We start from the raw sequence: 10,000 nt of genomic DNA on the forward strand, positions 1-10,000 counted from the left end.
ACACACACACACACACACACACACACACACACACACACACACACACACACACACACAGTCCTTCCAAAAAGGAAACTGATTTTAATCTGCTAGATTAAACACCAAGTGACTGAGCATGATATGGGTACGTGGGAACAATCAAATATGAAAAGAAAATGTAATTTAAGAACGCAACGTGCGTTTTACACACTTTCTGATTACATGGACAATGAGACTATTTTGCAATGTTGGCATTGCAGTCATGAAATAAAGCATCATTGTGGCTTGGCATTCAAACCAACGTGGGTTTTTTACACACACTTGTTTGATTACATCGCATAGATAATGAGATTATTTTGCAATGTTGGGATTTGCAGTGATGAAATAATGCATAATTTGCGATGATGAGTCAAAACATGCGCGTCAGATCAGTCTCGACTGAACTGCAATGTGTTTTCGTTCACGTTTGCAAGGGTCAAAAGACCAGTCTCTTCATGGTGATAACCAGATAAACAACTCGTGTCAAGACTAGACAAAGCCCCGCCATGGTGTTGTGTTAGTTGTTGACACAAGTAGACATTGTGGCCACATAGGAACTGGGAAAGCTAGCATGATCGTTTATGAAAGTTTGAAAAGTTCATAGAGACGCCTGTCTACATATGAACGAGAGAAACCCGTTTTGGTTGTGTGAGGATTAGTAAAGCATAATGCCATTGAAGTCTCACATACACACACACAGACACACACACACACACACACACCTCGACGACTGAGCCGAGAGAGAGAGAGAGGGGCAAGTGGCGAGTTCAACCTTGACTGGACAGGACAGGTAAAGACACACACAATTCTCACCTCTTCGAGTGCGGTCACTGTGTTCCGACATTCGCTCATTCTGGACTGAAAACATGAAGTTCCTGGGGACGTTATGTCTTCATTTGCCAAAGACACAAAGTCTGAAATGCTGATTCTCTCCGGCATGATGGTTCTCACTGTAAATCCAATCGTTCCAGCTGAAAAAAATAATGAGATGTAATAGTCCCCAAACGGTTCGTAAAAGTTAAAGAAACTACATATCCACGGCGTCCTCCATACAGTCGATCATTCAATCAACGCGTTTAATCCACACGATCAACAACAACACTCGCAAAGCCCTCAGAATCGATGTTACCCCGACCTACACAACACCCAAGTGTGACTGAATGTGAGTGTATGTCACTCTGCCTGCCGCCGCGCAACTTCTGCTGCTGCACTGCTGACCGAGATTCTTTCTGAGCGCAGCGCGAGGGGCGCAGCGTGCCGTGCATTGGAGAGAAACTCGAAGCAATTGTGCGCGCGAAGGGGAGGGAGTTATTCCATCATCACGTGGGAATGTTTGTACTCTGGCACGCTGAATGGAGAAAGCCCAAAGTCTTTCAGGCTCTGCCTTTGCCCTTTTCTTCGCTCTCTGTGAAACGCTGACACAATTGTGAGTGTGAGGCTCGGCTCCATGGCCCCGTACATACATTTTTGCTTTGAATGCCAGGCCATGTACAAATCAGTGGTTCATTCATTCATATTCATGCTTTATTTGCTGTGTGGAAAGAGTGGTCACATACAAACACACATTATATGTTACAGCTGCTGTTAGTTAAAATTGCATGAATAAGTTTACTTAGAAAGAAAGTCAAGCAAGTCAAAGTGAAAACTGTAAAAGTGCACTATAGACCCACTTTTTTGAGGTAATGTATCTTGGACAGAATGAGATGGAAAGCTTACAGTCCTTCTCAGGGAAGCCAACAAGGGGGGGCAAACAGGTAATTTGTCCCGCATCCAGGGAGAGGGGGCCCAGAATAGGATCCTCACTACACTGTAGTATTGGTCCATTTTAATTGATTGTTCTGGGCCCAGCCCAGCTGACAGTGGCCTTGCTCCTCTGCACCTGCATAGTTCTGCTCGGAGTTGCCTTGGGTATGGGCACGGCTCACTGACATCAGCACTTGTCAAAACAGTATTACGTGACGACTGCTGTCTGACTCTGCTCTCTCCTTCCCTCTCTCCTTCCCTCTCTCCTTCCCTCTCTCCTTCTCCCCCCCCCCCCCTCTGCCTTTCACTGTACCTGCATACTTTATCACCAAATTCCATAATGGGGCCTTATCACAGCAAAGGCAGAGCTGGACTGGGACCAGTGGTGTAGTCTACTTTTTGTGGTGGGTATATACTGTATATCTGAGTATTTTTGAGGTGGGTATACTGTATATATTTGTGCTATTTTAAAGAATGGATCAATCAATTTTGGGTATACTGAAATCCCTGAAAATGTGAGGTGGGTATACTGCGTACCTGCGTTCTACGTAGACTACACCACTAACTGGGACCAAGAAATGGTTATTTCATACTATAATATGATGGAATTAGTTCACTTTGTATATATGGGCAGTCATGGGTAAGCGGTTAGGGTGTCAAGGATACCCAAGGGTTGCTGGTCCGATTCCTGACCCGGCAGGTTGGTGGGGGAAGTACACTGTAATTAACCACTGCTCTCACCAGGGCTGGCCTGAGACAAAATATCAGGCCAGGCATTCTCAGCCAAGAATGTTCCACCATGCATCGTGAAAGACAATGGAGCTGTGACAACTTTTTTCATATTACAAGCTATTTTTACCATAACAGCCAAAATGAATATTTAATTCAGGCTTTGAGAGGTCAGCTAGGACTGATACCACTACATTGAGGGGAGGACCAGGCCAAAATCATCAATAGTCCACCGAGCAAATGCCCTGTCTGCCTTTTGGCTGATCCAGCTTTGGCTCTCCCCCATCCTCCTCCATGACTGAGGTCAGGGACGTCGTTAGCCCTATTTTAGGGGGGGCTTTAGCCCCCCTTACATTAGTATTAGCCACCCTTAAACGATTTTGCACAAAAAAATAAAAAAAACATGCAAAATAAATAATAATAATAATTAGAGATGCACCGGATCCTGATTTTTAGGATCCTGCCGGATACCGGATCCTACGAAAGAGTTGAAACACATAGCCTACTCGCACACGTGGTAGGGGTGGTACGGTTCACAAAATTCACGGTTCGGTTCATATCACGATGTCAAGGTCACGGTTTTCGGTTCTCTACGGTTCTATTGTTTTAGTTCATGATAAATAGTGCACTGGGTAATAGAATCTGACTTATCACTAAATATCCTACATATGGTTTGTATAGGCGTATAATGTGAAAATGGTGTGATTTTAATTGTGTCATCCTCTGATTTGGTCTTATACGCTAATGTTTTAATCAGAGAGACTAGATAAGATACTCCTAGAATCTGTTCTAGATCTGGGCAGTACATGAATTGCGGTTTGCGATGGATTGCACGGTTCGGTTCGGTTTGTGTGTGAATTGTACGGTTTCGGTTTTCGGTGCGGTTTGTGCCATCCATAACACGTGGGCCCTTTTTCTTACGTTGGCACAAACTATTTATAAGACTCATTGGCTTACTGCCACACTGCCTTCAACGGCCGCTTCCAAAGGGCTTTCACTCCATGCAGCGATTGGAAAAACCTAGGCTACGCAAAAAGTAGAGATGCCCCAGATCCTGATTTTTAGGTAACTGCCGGATACCGGATCCACTGCTTAAAATCCTGCCGGATCCGGATAGTCTGAAAAACCCTATTATCCTGCCGGATTCGGAACCGGATCTTGGATCCTGTACATCTGTAATAATAATAATAATATATATATATACTTTTTTTTTCTTTCATTTTTCCAAAAACAAATCCAGTAAAGCACTGAATACGAACCACCAAGAAGGCAAGTTAATCTGAATACAAGTTCCTGTTTGCTTATTTATTGTTTAATGCCACTTAGCCTATATCCTACTTCACAGCAATACAATCAGGGTGCACTGCACAGCAATATGTTATGCGGGGGGGAAACAGGTAGAGGATTGTGCTTTGTGACTGACACCTCGAGAAAAGTGTAATTACTTACACGGATGAAATCTTCCGACCCAAAGTAACAAGTTTCACTTACAATACCCGTGTAATAAATCCATTTGACAACGTCTTGAAATTATAGTATAATTATAGCTTTAATAACAGTTAATAGTTTGAAAACACACATGAACTGATTAAAATAGCTACTAATGGAGTAAAAATGACCCAATATCTGCCGGGGATGCAGAGTTTTCAAAGTAAGGAACCTGTTTTAATGAATCGCTTCCTGTCTACTGCTTCTCCTGGAGACACGCAGTTAGTAACTCCTTAAAGTTCCTAGTCCTTGTCTAAATTATGCTCTCGGCACTCGGCATTTTAACTTCCTTACATAATATTCATCAGTTGAAACATTTTGAAATGTTTTGTCTAGCTTACATAAGGAATGTTCATTAAAATTTGAATTAAAAAAAAAAATCCACTGTAACTAGTGTTTAAAAACCGGTATGGTGCTCTTAAAATAATTGTTCAAGAAGACGCTTTTGCACACCTCTGGTGGTGCGTAGGATATTATCCCAGTGGGGTTGTCATTCAAGTGTAAAGAAATCCTGCTCTCTGTCCATTCCACCAACAAACTTTAATACAACATGAAGAAGGTCGGATGACCGAAACAATGTATTAAAGTTTGTTGGTGGAATGGACAGTGTGCAGGATTTCTTTGCTCTTAAAATAATGAATTCATAGACAAAACCTTAGCAGGTGCGCTGAAAAAATTTCGGCGCGCACATTTTCTTCCTCTAGGGCTAAACTAGTGACAGGCCTGACTGAGGTATCCCGAGCATGGTACAGTCCCGCCATACTGCTTCCTTGCACGGGTGAGGCATAAATGCAATTTCATTGTGTGCAGTGAGCGCTTTGTGCTATGGAGCTTCCCAGGCTTGATTTCCTATTAAAGATGCACCAATGTAAATTGTGGGCTAGATACTGTAAGGGAAAAATAAAAACAAAACAAACAGACAAAAAATAAAAAAGCATCGGCCTCTGAGGACTGTCATTCATTCTATCAACATCCACTGAATTATCTCCACTGGCAATTATATGTAAATAATCCTACGTCCCATCATTCCATTTTCCCAAAGCTCCAATGCAATCTGAATCATTGTGACAATAAAGCACACATCATTGTGTGTTTCCAGCTATCCAAAAAGATGGTGAATGTACTATGTTGTGGACTGAGGTCTGCTTCTAACTGGTGCAAACTTTTGACTGGAGTTCTCTTTTGACTGGGACAGACCATTTATCATATTTCCAAACCACATTTCCCGAGTAGCAACAATCGGGAGACTTTTTTTCCCAAAATGGCTAAATTACAGAGAAATGGTGAATGTCAGCATAAAAACGAGGTAGAGAGGCAGTCAACCAAGCATAGCATTTTACTCTAACGTTTCTGTGGCAGCTGTGGATGAAACTTTGAAGCAAGCACGCCGACAGGGTATTGCGGTGGGGGAGGTAGTGGATAGGGGCAAACAGGTCAGCTATCCCAGGCCCGGGATTGTCATGACATTGTATGCAGGAAAGCCGACAGGGGAGACAAAAGGGTCACTTGTCCCGGGCCCAGGGAGAGAGGGGGCCCAGAATTAGGGCAACATTACATTGCATGTATGGGGGAACAGCCCTTTCAGATGGTTTTGTCCTGGGCCCAGCCAAAGCTCTCAGCGGCCCTGACTGTATGTATTGGATGAGGGGCCCTTTCAGATGAATTCGTCCTGGGCCCAGCCAACACATTCAGCAGCCCTGGATGAGACATTGAATGATACTCTGAACTCAGACCCAGAGATATGCTGATGTTGTCGAGACATTAGGTGTTGAAAACAAAAAGCATAACGACTAGTTGTCCACAGTCAGTTTTGGCAGATGAAGCAGCTAGGTTTTTGGAACAACGCTGACCACATTACAGTAAGACCAGAGCGTTTTACCATGCATCAGCCCTTTCTTAGCTCTCTATTGTTCTGTCTTGTTTCCCACATAAAATGAGGTCAAAACCAAATGCTGGCATGGAGGATTTGGTGCAGATTTGTGGTAATGGTAGACGCTGGACCCATGCTGTCTAAGGCTATGACCGAGTTCAGAAGCTTTTTGAATACCATGCCTATACTACACCTATGGACATTATGTAAAGCGGTTTCCTACTTGTGACTGTAAACTCTGTCTCTCTCTCTCTCTCTCTCTCTCTCTCTCTCTCTCTCTGTCTCTGTCTCTCTCTCTCTCTCTCTCTCTCTCTCTCTCTCTCTCTCTCTCTCTCTCTCTCTCCCTCTCCCTCTCTCTCTCTCTCTCTCTCTCTCTCTCTCTCTCTCTCTCTCCATCATGCTGACTGGAGCTACCACCACAAAGCCTCCTTCTTCCCCTGTGGTAGCTAGAAAGCGTCTCTCTCTCTCTGTCTATGCCGGTTCTCTCTGGCAAGCAGCGACCAACAACACAGGCCACAGAAAGGAACCTTGTTCCCAATGTAACACACAACACCAAACTGCTCCAAACTGGCAACCATCAGTACAGTACATGACACGAGGGACTGTGGTGGTGGCCAGAGCCAGGCCATCACTGGAACCACACAGTGAAGTGGGGCGACAGACAGAGAAGAGAAAGAATGCTGAATGCCCAGAGAATAATGAACAAGATTCTAGAACAAGCCGTGTTCTGTGACCTAATCGCCAGCCAGTGGCTAAGTGGGCCAATCGGGCCACCCGTCTGAGCTGCCAAGGAGGCCGTCGGTGGCTGGGGGAGTGAGAGGGGTGTGCGTGTAGTGTGTGTGAGGGAATGATGTGGGGGAGCTGTGGTGGTGTTGGCCCATTATGAGCTGCCTAGGAGACAGCCAGTGGAGGACTGCGGCCTGGTGGTTTGGGGGTGAAAGGGGGTGTAGAGAGGAGATTGGGGGGGTCTAGTGATGGTGATGGTGGTGAATGGGTGGAGGGGCCGAGTGACGGATGGTGGGGGGGGGGATGTGTTTAGTGAGGGTGACGATGGTGGCTCATACATTATTGCTAATGGGGGTGGAGAGCATAGAGGGAATTGGGGGGGGGGTCTAGTAATGGTGATGGTTGCCCATACATTATTGCTGATGTCATAAGCTGAACTGCGGCGGGCTCTGGAACAATGTTCCCGTTCTCTCTGGTGCTGGGATGGTACCAAAGCTCTGGCTTTGTGTGTGTGTGTGTGTGTGTGTGTGTGTGTGTGTGTGTGTGTGTGTGTGTGTGTGTGTGTGTGTGTGTGTGTGTGTGTGTGTGTGTGTGTGTGTGTGTGTGTGTGTGTGTGTGTGTGTGTGTGTGTGTGTGTGTGTGTGTGTGTGAGGGGAGAGGGATTCTTGTGTGTGAGGTAATTCATCATAGATGCTTGTCTTTGACTGAGCAATGCTTGTGTCTGTGTGTGGAGCAATGCATGGGTGTGTGTGTCTGTGCGTGCGTGCCTGTGAGTATGCGTACGTGTGTGTGTGTGTGCGTGTTTGTGATGAGCAATGTTTGTGTGTGTGTGTGTGTGGGGGGTATGCTTCTGTTTGTGTCTGAGAAGGACCAATGTTTTCAGCTTTACAATGGGACAGATAAAGACACAGATAAGTAGCGAGAGAGAGAGCGACAGAGAGAGAGAGAGAGAGAGAGAGAGAGAGAGAGAGAGAGAGAGACAGAGAGAGAAAGAGAGAGAGAGAGAGAGAGAGCCTTTTTCCTGCTCTCTATTTACAGCAGAAGAAAATTCCTGCCCACTTTCTCCCAACTGCTTTCAATAAAACATTCTTCTCTTCCATCCTCCTTCCTCCTCCTCCAACTCCTTTGTCATGCCAATGGGGGCACACTTGAATGGAGCTGAGCTGGCATCAGTTCAAAGAGGAAGTGTGTGAGAGGGAGAGGAGTGAGAGTGAGAGGAGGCTCAGGCAGAAGAAGAATGGGACAGGAGGAGAAGAGAGGAGAAGAGAAGAGAGGAGAAGATAAGAGAAGAGAAGAGAAGAGAAGAGAAGAGAAGAGAAGAGAAGAGAAGAGAAGAGAAGAGAAGAGAAGAGAAGAGAAGAGAAGAGAAGAGAAGAGAAGAGAAGAGAAGAGAAGAGATATGACAAGAGGAGAAAAAACAAGGAGAAAAGAAAAGGGCGGAAAGGAGAGGAGAGGAAAGAGGAAAGTCAAGGGGGCAGAAAAGAGGGGAGGCCGTTTGGGAAACACTTCCAGAGAAATGCGTCTTTCTTCCCAAACATGCCGTGAGTCACTACCGTCATACTGATTTATGTTGCCCTCCTACATCTCTCTCTCTCTCTCTCTCTCTCTCTCTCTCTCTCTCTCTCTCTCTCTCTCTCTCTCTGTCATTCTCTCTTTCCTCACTTTTTTCTCAACCATTGCCACATGCTTCCTCCCTCAGCTTCCTTTCATGCCCCCCCAACTGGTCACACCCTGGGCCAATCGGCAGACTTGGAAAAGTAGATTTCTGCCAATGAGCTCAGCAAGAGGGGGCGGGGAAATCAGGGTTTGGACCAATCCGATTTGAGGAGAGGCCAGGGTGTCCAGTAGCAACTCTTGTTCTGTGTGCAGGGGGGCCTCTCTATTCCAGTAAAGGTTATCCGGCACGCAGAGGGGTGCAGGGGGTGGGAAACAGAAAAAGAAAAAAAACAGGATTGGCTTTTAAAAAGTGAGTGATGGACGTGCAGCATGAAGAGAGGTGATGGGTGTTGGAAAAGGGGAGACATGGAGTGCATTTATATACAGTTCGGTATCCGGAATATGAGGCATATCCCGGTTATGATTATATTATTGGGATAAGGTGTTTATATGAGCACAGAACGTTATATCCCAGTCTACATTCTTGGCCGTTATAGAATTCTCTTCAAATGCGTGTAGCCTGGATACCAGCAACAGCGTTCCATGGGAAGCCCCTGTATTCAGGATAAGGTGTTTACATGCGTCAGTATCCCGGCTTCTTTCGGAGAACTCCACCTAGCATATCCCGATTTCTCAGTATCCCGAATAAGGGCTTATTCGGGATACTGAAGTGTTTATATGCGCAAACGCAAATTCGGGATACATAATATCCCGATCATATTCGGGATACTGAACTGCATGTATACGCACTCATTGTGGCATTGAGATACAGAGAGAATGATGGCAGAGGTAAAAGAGATGGGTATGAGGTATAGGAAAGAAACAGAACGGGATGAAAAAGAGAGATAGAACAAGTAGAGTGAATGAGAGAAATAGAGAGAGAGAGAGACAGAGAGAGAGAGAGAGAGCAAGAGATAGAGAAAGAGCGAAAGCGAAAGAGAGAAAGATGAAGGAGGGATAGAGAGAGAGAGAGATGGAGGGAGGGATAGAGGGATAGAGAGACACAGACAGTGAGCATGGCTGAGAGGTTGAGAGAGGGAGAAGGAGAGAGGGAGAAGGAGAGAGGGAGAAGGAGAGAGGGAGAAGGAGAGAGGGAGAAGGAGAGAGGGAGAAGTTTTGGGGCGTTCCATGTTGTCCCTCCCATGGCTCTCGGCCTGTTCACTCAAACACATGAGAGGGGCTATCGGTTATCAACCCACGTCAGAGCACTGGGGCCCCCTGATTTACCATAAAACATAACCCTCACCGCCTCCACCTCACCCCCCTCTCCCTTCCTCTACCTCTACCCTTCCCCTCTCCCCTCTCCCCTCTCCCCTTCTACTCTATCCGCCCCCTCTCCCATTCTGCTCATCGGAATCTTTCCTCCTCTCCCATTTTCACTTTTTGAAAAAGTAGCAAAAAACAAAACCAGGTCATTGGGAAAATACAGCACTGGATGTAGTTTCTGAATCCAGGTTGCCCATCACTGTTCATCCTTGACTTTACTCTAAAACGTATAATGTCCTCTGCCTGGATCTGGATCTGTCCTCTATTCGCTCCTCCAGTACCCCTGCCTCTTGTGCAGTAACCCTCCAACTCATACCATAAAGCAGGGATGGGGACCGGCCCTCGAGACATAGGTTCCCCACCCCTGCCATGAAGCATACGGTAACCCTTACTGCCACAGCCCCTCTCCTCTCTACCCCTCTCCTGTAAAGCCCTTTAGCTCTCTCCTCCTCTCCTAATTTACCACAAAACATCGCCCTGAGCCCATCCTCACACCCCTCCTTC

The 10,000-nt window shown here is 45.9% G+C and overlaps 1 protein-coding gene across 1 annotated transcript in view; it reads right to left on the reverse strand.

The window, feature by feature from the left end:
• asap3 (ArfGAP with SH3 domain, ankyrin repeat and PH domain 3) overlaps positions 1-1,259 on the reverse strand; it is a 104,822-nt gene extending 103,563 nt beyond the window's left edge. Inside the window, exon 1 of the mRNA XM_063184024.1 lies at positions 832-1,259. Within this exon, the coding sequence (XP_063040094.1) occupies positions 832-957 (126 nt within the window). The 5' untranslated portion in view covers positions 958-1,259. The remainder of the gene's footprint in view (positions 1-831) is intronic.
• Positions 1,260-10,000: the final 8,741 nt, after the last annotated feature.

This window comes from Engraulis encrasicolus, chromosome 19, assembly GCF_034702125.1.
Source record: "Engraulis encrasicolus isolate BLACKSEA-1 chromosome 19, IST_EnEncr_1.0, whole genome shotgun sequence".
In the NCBI taxonomy this organism is placed as follows: Eukaryota; Metazoa; Chordata; class Actinopteri; order Clupeiformes; family Engraulidae; genus Engraulis; species Engraulis encrasicolus.